The sequence below is a fragment of the Erythrolamprus reginae genome, chromosome 4 (genome assembly GCF_031021105.1).
Source record: "Erythrolamprus reginae isolate rEryReg1 chromosome 4, rEryReg1.hap1, whole genome shotgun sequence".
Taxonomy (NCBI): Eukaryota; Metazoa; Chordata; class Lepidosauria; order Squamata; family Dipsadidae; genus Erythrolamprus; species Erythrolamprus reginae.
In genome coordinates, this window is record NC_091953.1 from 52910531 (window position 1) to 52931738 (window position 21208).

At 42.5% G+C, this 21208-nt stretch overlaps 1 protein-coding gene and 1 long non-coding RNA gene across 5 annotated transcripts in view; one reads left to right on the top strand and one right to left on the bottom strand.

Annotated features, from left to right (window-relative positions):
* LOC139166558 (uncharacterized) overlaps positions 1-17454 on the bottom strand; it is a 189056-nt gene extending 171602 nt beyond the window's left edge. For both annotated transcript variants that reach the window (XR_011558978.1, XR_011558977.1), the window contains exon 1: positions 16922-17454. This is a non-coding gene — a long non-coding RNA (uncharacterized lncRNA). The remainder of the gene's footprint in view (positions 1-16921) is intronic.
* Positions 17090-21208, top strand: part of USP25 (ubiquitin specific peptidase 25) — a 76560-nt gene continuing 72441 nt past the window's right edge. The window contains exon 1 of one of the 3 annotated variants that reach the window (XM_070750272.1): positions 17090-17404. In XM_070750272.1, coding sequence (XP_070606373.1) covers positions 17360-17404 — 45 coding nt within the window. In that variant the 5' untranslated portion in view covers positions 17090-17359. The remainder of the gene's footprint in view (positions 17405-21208) is intronic. The other 2 variants (XM_070750270.1, XM_070750271.1) reach the window with 2 other exon arrangements.

The window sequence follows — 21208 nt, forward strand, 5'->3', positions numbered from 1 at the left end:
GCTCTTGCAGTGGAGGAGAAAGAGAGGCGGATCGGGCGGGCAGGGGCAGCGGTGAGTAGCCAGGGGTGCGAGGGGGCTAGAGGTGCGGGGGCGGCCGCGGCTTCGTGCACGCCCTTGGAAAAGGGTGCGCGGGGGGGGCGTTTTGGGGTGCGCTGGCGCAGGCGTGCACAGCCTACAGGGAACGGTGCTGGGCACAATGACTGCTGCAGGCGCCAGGGGCCCGGCACACAGTGTCGGGCCAAAACCGGGGCCCCCATTTTTCAATTTGGCCGGGCCCCTGACGCCAGTACCAGTAGTACCGGCCTATCGGCGGCCCTGGGACTAGATGACCTACAAGGTCCCTTCCAACTCTCTTCCTTTTGCCAATCCATCCTAACCTGTTTCTTCTGAAAGATCTGAGACTGCAAATCTGCAGTTTTCTAAGTAAATGTGTCTGAAGTTCTAAGAAATATAAGTAATGCTAAGGGGAAGATTATCTACCAAAAGCATTCCCTCAGATATACTCTTGTACTTTAAAATGGCTCTTTATAGTATTTGATGGAAGACTAAAAAAAACCCCTACCACTACTACCACATCACCACACTTTGTGGATCCTAAAAAATATTATGTGGCATTCAGCTTTATAGCACTAGTAACTATAGTCAAAAGAGAACATTTAGGGAGACAGATAGTATAGGAATATTCTTACTGTATGTGAAATGGTATAATGGTATAACCCCTATAAAGCAAGTTTGGAAAACCTATAGTTTTGAAAACATCCCCAAAGTACAATCATTTTCTAAGCATCATAATTAATAGTAACAAAATCTGTATCATATATACTCTCCTAAAGCTATTAAGGCTATCCAAGGGTTTGTTTATCAGCTTCATATATCAAGCTTGCTTTTCTTCATGTTAAAGTATATTTCTATCTTCATTGCCCTTTCTCATCTACCCAATTTCTCTTACCTTTTACATCTGGATCTCAACATTTATCTGGTTTAAAGTGAATGCCTTTTCAGAATACACATGGAGAAAAAAATTATATTGACTGTGTATTTTTTTTTAATCCAGCTTTAGAAGATGGTTTTAAACATAACTTTATTGATATATTAATAGATCTTTCCCAACTACTTAGTTCTCTAAATAAGAGATACAACATTTAAAATCTACCAGATTTTGCCATTGAATGTCATTTATTGAAAAATCCCTGAATTGCATAATGAACAGTTTGAAAATATTCCATTGTCTTACAAATATAGAATTACAAAATAATACCAACCTTGTTTTGTAGTAAATATATTGAATTGTACCAATGTCTAAAAAGTCTAACTGCAAATGCTTCAATTAAGAAAATTAGTTTATTAGCTTGATAAACAGAAGCTCAAGCATGTATTTTGAACTGATTGCGAAATCGCATATTGCTTTCAATCTAAGAATAGTTGAGGTTGTAAATATACTGCTGAAACCTAATAACCATAATATGTCAGCTCTTCAGAAAACTTTGCCAAATAATCTGTGCCCTCTAAGGTTCCTAGACTGAGGAAAAAATTACTAACGATAAAGTAATTAATAAGAGTAAAGAAAAATACATGTAACAATGTTAATTAAACAATAAAACTTCAAAGCACAATAATAATTTAAAGTAAAGAAAGATATAAAGAGAAAACATCTGGTTGGACTTGAATTTGTTGTGGGAGTTTAGGGAGTCCAAACTGATTATTCATTTGGTTCCACCCTCAGACTCAGCATGTTCATCTCCTACACAAAGTAATATAAAAGGTAGAAGTCACAGTGCTCTGGGACCTTAGAATTCAAACTAACAGTCACCCGTCATATAACACCCCAGACTTAATAATTGTACATAAAAAACAAATGAAAAGTATAATTAGTGCACTTGGCAGTACTTGGAGGCAACAAAATAGAGGAGGAAGAACTGAAGAAAATCACAAAATCTAAAGACTTGCAAATAGAAATAGAATGACTGGGGCAAAATAAAACAAAAATGGTATCAACAGAAATAGGTGCCTTGGGTGCAATACCAAAACTTCTGGAACACCACTTGAACAGTAACACTAACACCCCCCTACTAAGACAAAATCCCTATCAGAAAAGTTAGCTTTACTTGGAATAACTTACATTCTGTAACGATACTTTTAACATTATCAAACAACATCTGTCTATATCAGATTTTTGGGAAAGACTTACTAGGTGGATAAAACGTCCTCTGACTATTCAACCAGTCCTAATAATCATCATCATGGGTATCCCTATATCATGAGCCAGGGTGGCGCAGCAGGTAGAGTGCTATACTGCAGGCCACTGAAGCTGACTATAGATCTATAGGTCAGCAGCTCAAATCTCATCACCGTCTCAAGGTTGACTCAGCCTTCCATCCTTCCGAGGTGGGTAAAATGAGGACCCAGATTGTGGGGGCAATATGCTAGCTCTGTTAAAAAGTGATATTGCTAACATATTGTAAGTCGCCCTGAGTCTAAGGAGAAGGGCGGAATAAAAATCGAATGAATGAATGAATGAATGAATGAATGAATGAATGAGTGAGTGAGTGAGTGAGTGAGTGAATGAGTGAATGAGTGAGTGAGTGAGTGACTGTGAGCAGTGACTCCCAGTCCAGGTAGGGCCGCAACTGGTGCACCAGTCGAACCTGGGCAAACGTCACCCTTGCCACAACTGAAAGATGGTTCCCTAATGTTAGCTGTGGATCTAGGAGGACACCCAAGTTGCGTACCCTCTCTGAGGGGGTCAGTAATTTCCCCCCAGGGTAACAGACGGACAGATAGAATTGTCCTTGGGAGGCAAAACCCACAGCCACTCTGTCTTATCAGGGTTGAGTTTGAGTCTGTTGACATCCATCCAGACCCTAACAGCCTCCAGGCACCGGCACATCACTTCCACTGCTTCGTTGACTGGACATGGGATGGAGATGTACAGCTGTGTATCATCAGCATACTGATGACACATCACCCCATGCCCCTGGATGATCTCGCCCAGCGGTTTCATGTAGATATTAAATAGCAGGGGGGAGACGACTGACCCGAGGCACCCCACAAGGGAGAAACCTAGAGGTCGACCTCTGACCCCCCACTAACACTGACTGCGACCGACTGGAGAGGTAGGAGGATAACCACTGAAGGACAGTGCCTCCCACTCGCAACCCCTTCAGCCGGTGCAGAAGGATACCATTGTTGATGGTATCGAAAGCCGCTGAGAGGTCAAGAAGCACCAGGACAGAGGATAAACCCCTGTCCCGGGCCCGCCAGAGATCATCCATCAACGCAACCAAAGTGGTTTCCATGCTGTAGCCGGGCCTGAAACCCGACTATTGAGGGTCTAGATAATCGGCTTCTTCCAAGGACCGCTGGAGCTGGAGCACCACCACCTTCTCAACAACCTTCCCCATAAAGGGAAGGTTGGAGACTGGACGATAGTTGTTGAGAATGGCTGGGTCCAGGGAAGGCTTCTTGAGGAGGGGGCGCACAAGTGCCTCCTTGTAGGGAGCTGGGAAGGACCCCCTCCCCAAAGAAGCGTTGACAGTCTCCTGGACCCAGCTCCGTGTCACCTCCTTGCTGGCCGAAACCAGCCAGGAGGGACACGGATTCAGTAAATACAGTAAATAACAACTTTTTATTTTGCAGGGCTTTACTTCACAGACTGAAAACTCTTTTTTGATTGTATATCCATATTCCATCTTATTGTATGTATATGTACATGTATGTATGATTTTTGTGCTTTTAAATTTTATTATTTCTGAAGAGCAGACTGTGTTGAAAAGCCAGGGTTGGGATTTAAAAATAGAGGCTGATAACAGAAGAAAACTATCAAAGTCGACATGTACTGTGTTTAGACTACAGAAAGTTCTGGAAATGGCAACATTCATTAAAAATATTCTTAATAATAGTTTAGCTTATGTGCAAAATATTAACTCTTATGACCATTATTAATCCTTATAGCTCTTTAATCAAAATCCTGGGCTACCTTATTTTATATTCAAAGCAAAACATATTACATTTCTGAAATTATGCATATATAGCCATTATAAAATAATTATGATTGAACAGCTGTGCAAATACCTTTCAAATATGTTAGCTTCTACTAAATAAATTATTTGCTTCTGAAGATACAGATTTATCTATGTAGGTTTGAGAGATAATATTGTTAGCATATATATATTGTAAATCAGAATGTATGACCATAATGCTTCAGTTCATTGATGGGCAAAGAGAGGGATATTTTTATATATATACAAATGAATTTTAAAATGTGTAACTAGTCCCTAGAATTACAAAGCAAAACTTTATGATAATTTCCTTTTATAATTTTCCCCAAGATGCTGTTCCCTGACATACATCTGGGCGTTGCTATGCTTGCAAGTTGTACAAATGACCAGGATTTATCTAGAAAATCCAAAAACCAGTGGTTGCAGTGCCCCAAAAATTAAAATTTAAGACAAAACAATTACGCACTTTAGAGATAAAAGAAGACTTCAAAAGGAATCAGAAAGCTGCATTCTGTTTGTTCATATTATATTTGTTTTATTTGGGAAAAATGTGGCTATGTGAATCATTTCTTAATAGGACATTAAGATTAGATTCCAATCAATGGAATACTCCATTTTGAAGCAAGGCCTTCATAAAAAGAAACAAGGTGCTTTGCTTTAAAATCTGAATTTGTGAGCTAGTGACTTTTCTAGAATTGAAATGTCTTTTGTACATTCGTACAAGCCTCAAATGAAGTAGTGTTTGTTTTGCTGAGAAGCATCAAAGGAGCACTTCAACAAAGCTGCTTTGAGGATTTGCAGAAGCTTAATTATTATACCATAAGAATATGCTAGCCTGAAGAGAGGGATAAATACTGAAGAAGAGGATTTCTGAAAGACAGAGACAAGTTTCTTAAAAATATTGCATATTGGTTTAATTAAGTTTTTATGTTGATGTAGCCTTGTGTGCATTCTTTATATTGAGTTTAGCAGTATGTGAAAGAAAATAAATAAAGTATATGTATTGATTTGGTGCTGGTGATACACATTTATTTGCTTTTCTTAATCAATTGGTGTAGTGTTGATAAAAACTGTCAAATTAGTAACAGTGATTGTAGTTGTAGATTATTTTTGTCTTATTTTAATATTAATTCAGCTTTATGCAATTGATCAATGCCAGCCACTTTTTTTAATCATCACACAATGCGTTATATAATATTTGGAAATATTTAAAGAATTCCATAATGTAATAACAGATTGAACACAAAACTAGGAGTTGCTGACTAATTGTTAATTAAGAAATAGTGATATGAAGAATAACTGTTGTATTCAGCACTACAGGCTAAGAGCAGAGGATTTTTTTTTGTTTGGACAGTTAGGTGTCTGTAAATAACTAATCAATATTTCCCATTTGTCATTTTTTTCTAACTTAACTGACTGGTAACTGCCATCATACACTGCCATCCTATCTACTCTTGTATGTAGCATTGGGATGAAACATACAATAAGGAACTGATACCAATGCTTATTACTTTCTAAGCCCAAACATGTTAATTTTGATTTTAAAAAAATAATATTTCAACAACATGTTCTACTAAAATGTATTCCATGGAAAGTTCCAGAAGAAAGAAAATACTTCTATTTTTATCATTTCATGAATAAACAATGCTTTGGCAGACTGAATTGAAGTAATATTAGTAGTTTAAATTCTAGTAAATTAGAACTATCTACTCCAGACTGCAAAAATCTGGGCAGCCTGATAGCAAAGAGATATAGCAATCCAGAATTGGTAGAGGAGTATTTTATAAGTAGCAAAATCTTCTATGGCAATTATTTTGTGCATCTGCCTTCAAACTTTAGTACTCTTAACAATTAGTATAGATTTTAAAGCCACATATTTTCTTTGTACCATAAGGACAAGGAAGACAGTTTAATGCAGTGGTTAAAGCACCAAACTAAAAATGGGAAGACTGTAAGTTCTAGACTAGATGTGGGCACAAAGGCAACTGGCTGACCTTGGGCAAGTATCTTCTTTCAGTCCTAGGAAGGAAGAACTGTAAACCATTTCTGAAAAACCTGGCCAAGGAAACTTCAGAGATTTGTCCAGGTAGTTGCCTGAGGTAAAGACTAAGTCAATGGATGAGGTGGCTCCGGCAGCATCGGGAACATCATGTCCATGCCCAGGCCCCCACCGCCACTGTCCTTGAAGAGACCGCCGCTGCAACCACCACACTCACTGCTGTCTTCAAAGAGAAGCCCCCCTGGGACCAGCAAACTCAGTGCCTGCTTGCTGAGGAGACAAAGGCAGAGAGACCAGAGATAAAGAGGTAAGGGGGGGGGGGCGAAGGTGGTGCCAAGCAGGAGGGCAGCGGCAGCAGCAGGGTGGTCGGCTGCGAGGCACCGATGGTGGCGGCTGGATGTGTTCCTGGACGCCATATATGTTGGCACAGCGCTGGGCATGGGGTTGGCACCTCCGTCCCATCCCAGCCAGCGGGCCAGTGCCAGCCCTGTGCCAACGCAGCACCAGCAATGTACGGTGGCCTGCCACCGCCATCGGTGCCTCCGTCCTGGAGCTCCCACTTACAGCCGACCTCCCCACGGCTACTGTCCAGTGCCCAGTGCTCTCCTGCTCCTACTTCGTCATGCAAATTGCTTGGGCTGATGGCGGGGCTCCTGCTGCTGCCTCCGAGCCCTTTCGCCCCAAATCCAACGGCTGCCTTCTCCTGGTCCCAGGTGGGAAAAGGGAAAGTTTCCGGGAACCCCCCGCGCTTCTGGCCCTGAAAACGTATTTGTGCGCGTGAGTGGTGTTGCAGGGCAGAAGAAAAAAGAAGAGAGAAAGAGAGAAAGAAAAAAAAGAGGAAGACAGAAAGAAAGAAAGAAAGAAAGGGAGAGAGAAATAGAAAGGAAAGGAGGAAGAGAAAGAGTGAAAGAATGAGAGGGAAGGAGGGAGGGAGAGAGAAAGAAGAGAGGGGGAAAGAGAGGGAGGGAGGAAGAGAGGAAGAGAGAGAAACAGAAAAGAGAGGAAGAGAAAGAAAAGAGAGAAAGAGAGAAAGAAAATCAAATCATGAATTTAAAATTTATTTATTTATTTATTTAATTAATTAATTAATTGACTTCTATGCCACCCAGTCTCGAAGGGATTGCCGCTCAGACACTATACTTTTACGCCCACACCAAAAAAAAAATGTAGAGGGAACATTACCTGTCAGGGATAAAATTCTCTTACCTCTCAAATGTGCACAAAAATCATAGCAAAAAAGGGACATCATGAAGGCTGTGTGGGTGGGCGGTGCTTCACGGAGTCAACCCTACCGGCTCGCACTATCAGGATAGAATTTCACAAAATACACACCTTTTGTGTCCTGATCAGTGTACACTTGAGGACTTCATGGCAACACAATAGAATGCAATTATTGTTGCTAGTTTCTGGGCAAGAACTGTTTAACTTATAAAGTATAAAGTACAATCTTGTATTTAAAATTTTAAATTAAACATTATAGCTTATTTTAATTGTGATGCTTCTAATATGAATAAACAAATGAGGTTCACCATATTTGAATATACTTATAGTAACTAGGTATATTAAATAAAATGTGCTTTATTATTTAGTGTGAAAAGGAAGTCAACTACAAATGTCAATGAGAAGAATATTGAAAGGATTATATATTTGTCATATAATTTATCAAATAGATTTTAGGTTTTTTTAATAAATAAATACTATCTAAAAGTGTATCTGGTTTTTCCCCCACATAGTTTACTACTGGAAATTATTACTCTACAAATTTCTGTTTGCCCTTCAAGGGCCATTGCAACAAATTATAAATCTTATTTCTATTTAAGTAATCTTACAACTACAGTCATAACATTATTTAATAAAGCCATTACAATTAATAATTTGATGAAGAAATTCCTGACTTGGCATTTTGAGAGACTATGAACTAGTGCATTATTTAACTTTACAGTTAGTGGAGCATGAAACAGAAGATCAAGAAAAAAAATATGTTACTGCATTTAGACATATTATTTTGAATTAATTATCTTTAAAATGTCCTTAGTAGGAAATTCCAGTATAGTATGAGGAAGTACTATTCCTCAAGTTACCATCACATTATGATTTCTAATTTGCTCTGGCAGATTTTAGATAGAAATTCTAGTCTTTTTGAAGAGACAAAGGAACAGATAAGACAGGTGCCGTCATCTTCAACATATTGTTCTAATTAATAGCTTGAAGTATGAAAATATATGTTGCCAAGCTCTTATTCTGAATATTTTACATCAGGGCGGTCAAACTCCCAGCTCATGGACCATATGCATCACATGCTGGCTATGCCCATGCCCGGTTTATTGAAGAGGGGAAAGTCCCGATACATCACGTGATGCTGTCTTGATAACTTGAGTTTGGCACCCCCGTTTTATATAGTTGTAGTTGCTATTAATACTTTATTATATTAGTTTGGGGCCCTGAAAACTTACAAAGTGATACATAAAACAGCCAAAGAAAATTAAAGGGGCGGGGGGGGGGGGGGAAGAATCACCAACTATTAAAAAAGTTGTCATTATTAATCACCCATACAGAATCTTCAACAGAAACCTTCATGAACTCCAGCATTCATATCCTACTCTACATCTTTCTCTGCCTTTTTTCTTCTCCCAAAGTTATTAATATATTGACCACTACATGAAAGCAAAGTTTTAAGAATTTAATTATAGTGCAGCTTAGATGCATCCACTAGTAATTGTTATTGAACAGCAATTGTTCAAGAAGGGAGTTTTGGTCTGGGTGAAAGGCATGTTAATTTCTATGCTCTCAGATATATCAGCTTCAACAGCAATTATTCAATAGCCAAGTAAATTGATATTCCTTTCAAATCCCAGCTAATAAAGCAACTACAGAAGCTGGGGTATTAGTCTGTCTCACAGCCAATAACAACATTGCAGTACAAGAATATTGCTTGGCAACCAGACAGGAAGGCATTTTGCAATAGCTGACTCGCCAAGTTAACTGGATTTGTTTCTTATCATAAAGAATGTTCTCCATAATCCTACTTCATGTACAAAGGAAATATTGTGCAAGATAAAAGGGAAAACAATATTTCCACATCAAATCAAGTAAAGATGGTCTAGAAATGCCTCACTGGTTGGCCAGCAAAAAGTGGAAATAATATTGTGAGGATAATTTATCTAAAAATGATTAGTAAGCATTGTCATGCCAGACATGGGTGCATAACTAAAAATTACAGCAAATTAATAGTCCTTACTAACTAATAAAGAAAACATGGAATTATAGCATGTCACATAAATGAGTATACCACCACACATTTTGTAAATACAGTAATACTTCGTCTTACGAACCTAATTGGTTCCAGAAGTAGGTTCGTAAGGCGAAACGTTCGTAAGACGAAACATTGTTTCCCATAGGAAACAATGTAAAAGCAATTAATCCGTGCAAAAAGAAAAAAAATTGCAAAATGGCGCTCCGCTGGGCGCCACTGCCTGGCTGTCATTTTTAAAACAGCCGGGGGGCTTCTCAGCGTTCTCCCAAACCCGAACCCGAACTTTTCAGGTTCGGGAGGCCGCCAAGAAGACCCGCCGCCCGGCTGTCACCTTCTGAAACAGCCAGGGGGCTTCTCGGCGTTCTCCCGAATGCCGAACCCGGAAGTTTGGGTTCAGGTTCTGGAGGCCGCCGAAAAGCGCCGCCGTCTGGCTGTCACCTTCGTGACATCAAAGCTCCGCCCATGCAATTCCCTATTGGGATTCCCCAACTTTCTAGCCTCCAGATCGGCCGAAAACGCCGCTGCCGATCGCAAAAACGGTGCTCTGCCGAGCGCCGCCGCCCGGCTGTAACCTTCTGAAACAGCCGGGCGCTTCTTGGCGGCCTCTGGAACCCAAACCTGAACCTCCAGGTTCGGCGTTCGGGAGAACGCCGAGAAGCCCCCCGGCTGTTTCAGAAGGTGACAGCCTGGTGGCGGCGCTTCTCGGCGACCTCCCAAACCCAAACCCGAAAAGTTCGGGTTCAGGTGAACGCTGAGAAGCCCCCCAGCTGTTTTAAAAGGTGACAGCTGGGCGGCGGCGCCCAGCGGAGCACCATTTTGCAATCTGCGGTGGGTTCATAAGCCGAAAAAAGTTCGTAAGAAGAGGCAAAAAATTTCCGAACCCCGGGTTCGTATCACGAGAGGTTCGTATCATGAGGTACCACTGTATTTTAATATATCTATTCATATGACAACACTGAAGAAATGACACTTGGTTGCAATGTAATATATTGAGTTTACAGCTTGTACAACAGTGTAAATGTGCTGTCCCCTCAAAATAATGCAACACACAGCCACTAAAATGCTGGCAACAAATGTGAGTATACCCCTAAGTGATAATGTCCAAATGGGGTCCAAAGTGTCAATATTTGGTGTGGTCACCATTATCTTCCAGCACTCTCTTGGGCATAGAATGCACCAGAGATTTACAGATTGCCACGGGAGTCCTCTTCCACTCCTCCATGATGATGTCATGGAACTGGTGGCACTCAAGTTCTTTGATTGAAAATGGCAAGGCCTGTTCTGAGTGGAACCTATTCTATTAAACAGCTGTATGGCCTTGCTTACCATGCTACAACTCAGTTTCAGGGTCTTGGCAATCTTCTTAAAACCTAGGCCATCTTTATGTAGAGCAACAATTCATTTTTTCAGATCCTCAAAGAGTTCATTGCCATGAGGTGCCATGTTGAACTTCCGGTATGATAGTGACCAGTATGAGAGAGTGAGCGTGATAACACCAAATTTAACACTAGCTCCCCCTTCACACCTGAGCCCTTGTACCAATAACGAGTTGCATGACACCAGGGAGGGCAAATAGCTACCTGGGCCCCATTTGGACATTATCACTTAAGGGTGTACTCACTTTTGTTGCCAGAAGTTTAGACATTAATGATTGTATGTTTCATTATTTTGAGGGGACAATACATTTACACTGTTATACAAGTGGATACTCACTACTTTACAATGTAGCCAAGTGTCATTTCTTCAGTGTTGTCATATGAGAAGATATACTTAAATATTTACAAAATGTAAATATGGCATACTGTATTTCTGCCCCCCCCTAAAAAAAAATCTCCAGAACTTAGGAGCTGACAACTGACATTTTTAATGCTCTATAAATACCATGGCACCATAAAACAATAATAATTCTGTGCAAAGGACTTGTCTTCCCAAAACTGACAGTTTGAAGTTGGCCAACCATGCTTAATAACTACCGTCCAGTCTCCAACCTTCCCTTTATGGGAAAGGTTGTTGAGAAAGTGGTGGCGCTCCAACTCCAGCAGTCCTTGGAAGAAGCCAATTATCTAGGTCCACAACAGTCTGGATTCAGGCCCAGCTACAGCATAGAAACTGCTTTGGTCGCCTTGATGATCTCTGGTGGGTCCGGGACAGGGGCTTGTCCTCTGTCCTGGTGCTTCTTGACCTCTCAGCGGCTTTTGATACCACTGACCATGGTATCCTTCTGCACCAGCTGGAGGGCTTGGGAGTGGGAGGCACTGTTCTTCAGTGGTTCTCCTCCTACCTCTCCGGTCGGTCGCAGTCGGTGCTAGTGGGTGGTCAGAGGTTCACCTCTAGGTCTCTCCCTTGTGGGGTGACTCAGGGGTAGGTCCTCTCCCCCTTGCTATTTAATATCTAATTGAAACCACTGGGTGAGATCATCCAAGGGCATGGGGTGAGGTATCATCAATATGCTGATGATACCCAGTTATACATCTCCACCCCATGTCCAGTTAAAGAAGCAGTGGAAGTTATGTGCCAGTGCCTGGAGGCTGTTGGGACCTGGATGGATGTCTTGCCCCCCAAGGACAATTCCATCTGTCCGTCCATCACCCTGGGGGGGAATTACTGACCCCCTCAGAGAGGGTACGCAACTTGGGCGTCCTCCTCGATCCACAGCTGACATTGGAACATCATCTTTTGGCTGTGGCGAGGAGGGCGTTTGCCCAGGTTCGCCTGGTGCACCAGTTGCGGCCCTATTTGGACAGGGAGTCATTGCTCACAGTCACTCATGCCCTCATCACTTTGAGGTTCGATTACTGCAACGCTCTCTACATGGGGCTACCTTTGAAAAGTGTTCAGAAACTTCAGATTGTGCAGAACGCGGCTGCAAGAGCCATCGTGGGGCTTTCCAGATTCGCCCACGTTTCTACAACACTCCGTGGCCTGCATTGGCTGCCGATTAGTTTCCGGTCACAATTCAAAGTGTTGGTTATGACCTTTATAGCCCTACATGGCATTGGACCAGAGTACCTCCAGAACCGCCTGCTACCGCACAAATCCCAACGACCGATAAGGTCCCACAGAGTTGGCCTTCTCCGGGTCCAGTCAACTAAACAATGTCGTCTGGCAGGCCCCAGGGGAAGAACCTTCTTTGTGGTGGCCCCGGCCCTCTGGAATCAACTGCCCCCGGAGATTAGAACTGCCCCCACCCTCCTTGTCTTTCGTAAACTACTCAAGACCCACCTATACCACCAGGCATGGGGGATTTGAGACATCTTTCCCCCAGGCTCTTTATATTTTATGTTTGGTATGTATGTGTTGTCTGGTTTTAATATTTTAGGGTTTTATATATTTCTTTTTAATATTAGATTTGTTTCACTATAATATTGTTTTTATCATTGTTGTGAGCCGCCCCGAGACTTCGGAGAGGGGCGGCATACAAATCTAATAATAATAATAATAATAATAATAATAATAATAATAATAATAGTAGTAGTAGTAGTAGTAGTATTAGTAGTAGTAGTTGTTGTTATGGTGTTTCAGTTTAAAACTGGCATTTTCCCTCTTACTATAAAATTCACAAGGGAAAAATACAGTATACATGAATGAAATGACCTGCAGCCGGTGAGAGATTAGCGCATGGTTCCCACAAATAAATTAAATTGAAAGGTGGAAGTTTACCTTATCACTGCCTTGAAACTGCCCTATATTGAATTAGGTGGGGCTGGCACCTCTGTTTAGCTTCATAGCTGACGGGTAACAATGGAGACAGCTATGGAAACAGCAATTTATATTGATGTATTATCCTCTTGTCTCAACCATAAAGACACTGAGGTGGTGGAGAAAAGAAGTTAATTTAAAGACCTTGAGAAATAAGCAGCATTATATACAAACACCAGTCCTTGCGGCAGTAAAGAAAGGTCAGTGCATAGAGGCTTCCTTTGTATCCCCGCCTCCCAAAACTTGGCATGTTTCACTGATTTGGAAAGGAACTGTTACATTTGAGAACTTCATATGCTGCTGCCAAAACATTAACATTATAGTTATTTGTTTATGTCCTTGTTAGAAATAATAGGGATAGCTGAAGATCTCATTTGGAGATCCTAGATAGCAGAAAATAGTGTGAGCAGGCATGGAGTAAAATTGGACTTTGATTGCACTTGTGGCACACAAGCCAAGAGAAATAGTCTTTACTATTAAAAAGGAATTATGATACATTTAAGGTACAGTGGTACCTCAAGATACGAACCCCTCGTCTTACGAACAACTCGAGATACGAACCCGGGGTTCAGAAAAAAATTGCCTCTTCTTACGAACTTTTTTCGTGTTATGAACGCCAAACCCAAACTTCCGGGTTCGGCATTTGGGAGGCTGCTGGGAAGCCCCCGGCTGTTTTAAAAGGTGATAGCCGGGCGGCGGGGCTTCCCAGCAGCCTCAGAACACCGAACCCGGAAGTTCGGGTTTGGCGTTCGTAACACGAAAAAAGTTCGTAAGAAGAGGCAAATTTTTTCTAAACCGTTCGGAGGCTGCTGGGAAGCCGCACGGCTGTTTTAAAAGGTAACAGCCGGGCTGGGGGGCTTCCCAGCAGCCTCTGAACGCCGAACGCGGAAGTTCGGGTTTGGCGTTCGGCTTCGGGAGATGGCTGGGAAGCTGCCCGGCTGTTTTAAAAGGTCACAGCCGGGCTGGGGGGCTTCCCAGCAACCTCCCGAACCCCGAACTTTTGCCGAACTTCCAGGTTCGGGGTTCTGGAGGTTGCTGGCAAGGCCCCCAGCCCGGCTGTCACCTTTTAAAACAGCCGCACGGCTTTCCAGCAGCCCCCAAACGCCAAACGCGGAAGTTCGGGTTTGGCGTTCGGCTTCGGGAAGCTGCTGGGAAGCTGCCCGGCTGTTTTAAAAGGTCACAGCCGGGCTGGGGGGCTTCCCAGCAACCTCCCAAACCCCGAACATTTGCTGAACTTCCGGGTTCGGGGTTCGGGAGGTTGCTGGGAAGCCTTTCAGCCCGGCTGTCACCTTTTAAAACAGCCGCGCGGCTTTCCAGCAGCCTCCGAACGCCGAACGCGGAAGTTCGGGTTTGGTGTTCGGCTTCGGGAAGCTGCTGGAAAGCCGCCCGGCTGTTTTAAAAGGTCACAGCCGGGCTGGGGGACTTCCCAGCAACCTCCCGAACCCCGAACTTTTGCTGAACCTCCGGGTTCGGGGTTCGGGAGGTTGCTGGGAAGCCTCCCAGCCCGGCTGTCACCTTTTAAAACAGCCGCGCGGCTTTCCAGCAGCCTCCAAACGCCGAACGCGGAAGTTCGGGTTTGGTGTTCGGCTTCGGGAAGCTGCTGGGAAGCCGCCCGGCTGTTTTAAAAGGTCACAGCCGGGCTGGGGGACTTCCCAGCAACCTCCCGAACCCCGAACTTTTGCCGAACCTCCGGGTTCGGGGTTCGGGAGGTTGCTGGGAAGCCTCCCAGCCCGGCTGTCACCTTTTAAAACAGCCTGGGGGCTTCTCGGCGGCCTCCCGAACGCCGAACCCGGAAGTTCGGGTTTGGCATTCGGCGTTCGGGAGGTCACTGAGAAGCCCCCAGGCTGTTTTAAAAGGTGACAGCCAGGCAGCGTTTTTTTCCGGGGGTTTTTTTTTGGTTGCACGGATTAATTGACTTTACATTGTTTCCTATGGGAAACAATGTTTCGTCTTACGAACCTTTCGTCTTACGAACTTCCCCCTGGAACCAATTAGGTTCGTAAGACGAGGTATGACTGTATAGTTAAACCTGGAAAACTGGTCAATTTTTTTTTTAATTCTAAAAAAGTATTAATGGTAGTTGTCAGTTAACAACAGAATTTAAGACCAAAATTTGTTGCTGACCCATGTGTTGTAACATCATTCAGGTGCACTGCTTAGCAACAACAATCTATGTATTCCCTGTTGCTCTTGTTAAATGAGAACGGCCTCACAATTTCCTTTGGCTTCCAAAAAGCAGTCATGGGGAAGCCAGGAAGACATTGCAAAACCCAGGTGGTTCATAAGCGAACTGATAGGCAGGTAAGTGGATGCTGCCAGGTGCGCCGAGGATATGTGAGTGGCCAATGAGGCATAGTGTGAGGAGACTAGGAGTGGCTGTTGCATATGGAGGAGGGGCTGGCAAGCATGAGTATAGCAAGACTTGGGATGGCTGCTGCAGGATGCATGAGGGTGCATGAGGGGCTAGTGAGTTATGGTGCCAGTACAGAGGGAAACATCCCCCTGCTGGCTTTTCCCTTGACTTTCCATACCTGTCAGATAAGGTGCAAATAGTAATCATGTGACCAATGGCTGGAATTTCAAGGACCTGTTGTCAATATGACTTGTTCAGTGCTATTGGAATTTTGAACAATTGCTGAACAAGTGGTTGTTAGCAAAGACCTATCTAGGCATGTAAACCAAGGTGCAGCAGAGCTCAATGTCTATGGGCCCACTTGTGATGATTATGGCATGTAGACATTGCCTGCCACTCTTCCCATTTCATTAACTTAATTACAGGACTTGTATGGAGAACTAACTCATATGACAACACTAGGAATCTCACAATAATCTATTAAAAATAGTTAAAAATAAAGTACTATTCTATGTACTACTGCTTATTTCTTTTCTGTACATTACTTAGGGGTGCTAACTAGAAAAGGATAGACTGGTAGGTGTGCCTGTTTTGTAAGTCTTGAGCCATTTCTTACACATTCAGGATTACAGCAGAACTTTCAGTGGCCCTTTTAATAATCTTTTTATTGCTGGTGTAGCAGTACTAGCCAATCATGCCAAGCAGGACTTTTAGGTTTCACCCTGTTATGTTTTAACTTAGGATGACAACATGATCTGATAGACAGGAAAAGAAAAGGACTTTTTATTGGCCAAGTGTGATTGGACACACAATGAATTTGCTCTCAGTGAAAATAATTTGGGTCCCTATGCTTAGATGTGGGAGGTGCAGTACGGTAATAGATTGGATCCCATCCTCCAGTCAGTGCCTTTTATGGAGGCAACACAACACTTTATACAAGACTTTGCACAATACTGAGATTGGTAAATTTGTGGCTCAATGTGACACATGAAGACAGCCAATTTGGGAAGTTCATGAATTAATGTGTAGAGCAAAACCTGGCAAGTGCATTAATTCAGTAGATCATTGTTCATTTCATCATAAGTATGAAGTTGAGGTTTTTGGGGGTTTTTTTAATAGCAAGGGTTAAGCAAAGTATGGCTGCATCTTCTGATTGCTCCTCAATGGCTGGCTGCTGGAGAATCCCTACAGAAAGCAAAACAAGTAGTCTTTTGGAGGAACAGCACCATTTCCATAGTTAATCATCAGCCTCTTTGTCTGGCCAAGTTTTCATTAACACCAAATAATCCAGCCTTCTTTGAGTGCCTGAAGCACATGACCCATTCTGTTTATGTGAGAAAAAGAGTTTGTTGTTCTCTGGAAATTCGGCTAAAGGGTTAAGTATGTTTTTTAAAAAAAACGTGGACACGCCCTTACAATAAAAGAACTTGAAGAGGGATGAAAGAGCCGATAATGGGGCAGAGTAAAAAGAAGGGGAAAATGAAATTATCACTGCATTTGATATCAGAAAAAAAAGGGGAGGGGACAACAAGGCAACTTCGTACAAACTAAGCGCAGAGAGATGTTATTTATGAAATAAAATTTCCTACTATATCAGTTTAAAAGAAACTGCTCCTCACCTCTTACGCTATCCATTCATGCAGTGCTACTTTTACATAGTTTCAATTATTTATGATCTGAGTAGAGATGTGTGCAGGACCGGGCTCTAAGACGTAATGAAGAGAAACAACGGCGAGATGGGAGGAGCCGAAACTCCCATTGCAGGGCCGGCCAGGTTTGGTTGAGGCCGCGGCGTCGTGGGCGCGCCTTCCGCTGAGCAGGCGTAGAGCCGGCCCGAAAACGCGCTGCTCTTCCCCGGGGTTGTTGCTGCTTGTTTGGGCGTCGCGTCGCGTCACGGCTGCGTTGACTCAGCGGCGGCCTCCTAGCCCTCCTTTTCCTCTGGGTCCGTTCAGGCCTGGCGTTCACTCTAGTTCTCTCAGCCTTCCCTCGCCAGCGCCCCTTCGTCGTCGTCACTCCCTTAGGCCGGCAGGGAGGGAAGCCGAAGCTGGGAAAGGGCCATGACCGTGGAGCAGAATGTGCTGCAGCAGAGCAACTCCCAGAAGGTAAGGGAAGAGCCGGCCTGAGAAGAGGAAATGGACGGGGTGGAGAGACTCTCCGTTTCGTTCAGGCCGCCGCGGACCCTTTAGCTGCGTGAGGGCCTAGCGTTCTGGAACCTCCACCGAGGCGGGTCTGCGAGCCCACCCCCCCTTCTCCCCCCCCTGCTTCCTCCGTGACCTTTGCGTATGGAGGGGAAGTTGTGAGGAAATGGGGTGGTTCTTTCCGATCTGGTTAGCGATGGGAATGTAGTTGTCGCTTTTGGATAAAACTGCTTTGGGCAGAGTTCCCTTCAATAAATGGTTACTTTTTTCTTCCTGACCCTTTGGCTGCTGCAAAGCTCTTCTTGTCCCTCGTTTGTTTCGTTTCCCCACTCCCGCCTTGCCTTATCGGAAGCGCCTAATGCCAGTGCATTGACTCATTAAGCATTTCTGTCTCCCATCTCTTTGATCGGTATGTCACCTCCTGTCTCCAAAGTGACGCTATTTCTAAACAGAAGAATTGAGAAGTTCATCCATGTTCTCCACTAGTTCTTGTATCCTGAGAAATCCCTCCTGCAAAGTTCTGTAATACTTACAGATGCTTGGTAAACATTGACCGAGACATTTATTTAAAGTTTGGGCTCTGAAAGGGACCAGTAACGTGTTAGGTTGAGAGAAGATTGTATTAAAACAATGATACTTTTTCTGTTTATTTCTTAACTGGATGATCAAATGGTTAGATGAAAATGGGTTAGACTCAGGATTCTAATCACCTATTATTTGCTAAAAGTGCAGGCTGGGTGACCCTGGGCCAATCATTTTTGCTCAGCCCTAGAAAGGAGGCAATGGCAAACCACTTCTGAGAAACTGCCAAAAGAACTTTAGGGAGTTGTCCAAACAATCTTCAAGAATCTGACATGTTTGAATAGAAGAAGAAAAATAACAGTTGCATTTTGGTGAAGGTTTTGTTAATGTGTTTATAAACAGGATCAAAGAAAGAAAATTTTCTCAAACACAATGGTCCATGTTCAAGAATAACTCTTTGTGATTGACAAACATTTGTGAGTGTAAATAAAGGCAGAGGTGTACCTTTGCATGTTATTTTTCAGGGCTGTAGCACAGCATAGATCAGTGATGACAAACCTATGACACACGCGTGTCACAGGTGGCACACGGAGTCATATCTGCCACATGCGAGCCGGTGCCCAAGCTCAGCTCCAGTGCACATGTGCACACCAGCCAGCTGATTTTTGATTCTCACAAAGGCTGTGGGAGGAACGCTTCCGAAGACCTTCAGGGAAACCTCTGGGGCCTGGGGAGGGCGAAAAACAGGCCTACCGGGCCCACCAGAAGTTGGAAAACATTTCCGTTTATGAACTTCAGACGGGCGGGTGGGGGGGAAAGGTCATTTTCACCCTCCCCAGGCATTGAATTATGGGTGTGGGCACTTTCACTTGTGTGATAGCGTGCATACACACGCTTTTGGCACCTGAGGTAAAAAAGGTTTGCTATCACTGGTGTAGATGGTTTAGTCGCTACTTATACTGTACTTTATTATAAATTGCTTGTGAAGTAGATCAGGTTGAAAAAGGGTGGCTGTCCCAAGCTAACTGCTAGTTTGAATCTAACATTATTAAAATTTGGTAATATTCCACATAAAAGTAAAATGTTTACATTGAAAGAACTTATCACAAGTTTAGAAATATATTTTTTCAAAAATTTAATAATGTAATCAAAATCTACTTTTTATAGTGTTCACAATTATTTTAGATATAATTTAATTATTGATTTTTGGCCCCTTTCCATCAATGATTACATCACACACAAACTGATTATCAGTTACAGCTATCTAATATCTCACAGTAATGTACTGGTGTAGCCTTCATTGTTTAGTTTTGAATGAAATTGTGTATTTGGAAGAAATTTGGCAGCAGAATTTTACAATCTCTTCCCTAACCATGAGAAAAAGCTTAGATATAAATCCTCTTGAAAAAGATGTGGTAGCTATGATCCCATTGGATGGATACAACTTTGATCATATGCATTCCTCTATGCCCTTCCCTCCAAAATTTACTTCTCAGTGTTATACAGGTAGTCCTCAATTTATTATCACAATTGAGCTCAAAATTTCTGTTGTTCAGTAAGTATTTGTTAAATGGGTTTTGCCCCACTTTATGATCTTTCTTGGTACAGTTGTTAAGTGAATCACAATAGTTGATAAGTTAGCAATCCGATTGTTATGTGAATCTGGCTTCCACATTGACTTTGCTTTTCAAAAGGTTTCAAAACATGACCTTGGGACACAGCAATAGTCATAAGTATCTGAATTTTGATTACATGACCATGGGCATGTGTGAAAGATAGTCATAAATCACTATTTTTAGTGCTGTTGTAACTTTGAAAAGTCACTAAATGAGCTGTTGTAAATCAAGAACTACATGCATAGCAGTGGACAACTGCTGTATGTCCATATTTTGTGCTTCAAGTCATGGAGCTCTGCTTCTCCTTGCTAACAAATCCCTGCCTCTACTCTTGCCCATAGCCAGGGAAGTGTACTGGTCTTGCCGTGAGATTTACAATAGTAAAACCAGGGAAAAGTTTTAATGTTTCATCCTAGAAACAGAAGCTCAGTGTGCTCTTGATATCTCTTTGGATAATAGAGTAGATTAGCATATAGTTGGCAAAAGGTTTCCATAATTATATTGGGCCACAATATAATCATCCACATACAAAACAGCTAAAGGAATAGGAATAGTAGCTTTCATCACTGTTCCAGGGCCAGGAATCAACAGGTACCTAAGTATTGGGATAGTGCCTTGTTGCTGTATAGTTCTACAGATACATATTGGTGGGACTGCAGAAATTAACATTAGATTGTTAACAGTGCCATCCCACAGTTTATTTCCAAATGGTGGAAATAGATTCTTTAATGGCAGCTCAGACTTAAAACATTCAGAAGGCCTCAAATTCTTGATAGGTTTGGAAAAGGTAGTCAGGGATTTCTTAATATTCTAAATGTTTAATGGTTGAGATGGCAGTTTGTTTTTCCTTGGAAAATCTATTTGGATTAGGGACTTTTAGCTGGATATCTTCCCCCGCCAACATTTGGAAATCTAAGGGATACTCACATGAGTTATCCTGAAGATTGTCAGCTATCATTCATCTCTCCATTGAATGTGAGGATGGTAGAACCACCTCTGTTGATGCCTTTGGACTGCCTCATGAATTAACTGTAGTCACCAGGTGAGCCTTATTCTCTAAGCATTTAGTTCCTATACCACCAACCACAGCATCCACATCTGTTTCCTCTTTCATTTCAGCAGAAATTGCAGCCAGCAAATTGATGCTGATATTGAGAGCTAGGATCATAGCAAATGGCATTTCTTTCCTGTATGTTATTATTTTTTTGCAGATGCTTTCATGTCAGAAGCTGTAGCATGAATTAAGACTTGTGTGACCAAGCATACCACACTCCACACAAAAGAGAAGATGTGGAAGTCTAGATGTTTTATCTTGTGTATAATTCTCTTAGAAAATTAATTCCCATCCATTCATTATTGGATGTTGTTACAATGGTGATGTATTGGCTTTTCTTAATGCCTATTGCACATTCCCTCCATAGCTTCCCATTCCCTTGAGGTTTAAAAGTTATGCGACTCTTCTAGGATCAACCAGTAAAAGAAAAATACTGTGAGAAGCATAATGATGCAGTTGGACATTAGAAACAAGATGCAATGTGAAATACTTTATCTGTTCAGGTACCAGCACCACACATTTGGAAGCAAATAGTAAAAGTTCCTGCAGTTTTGTATTAAGTGTACAGCAGTGGCA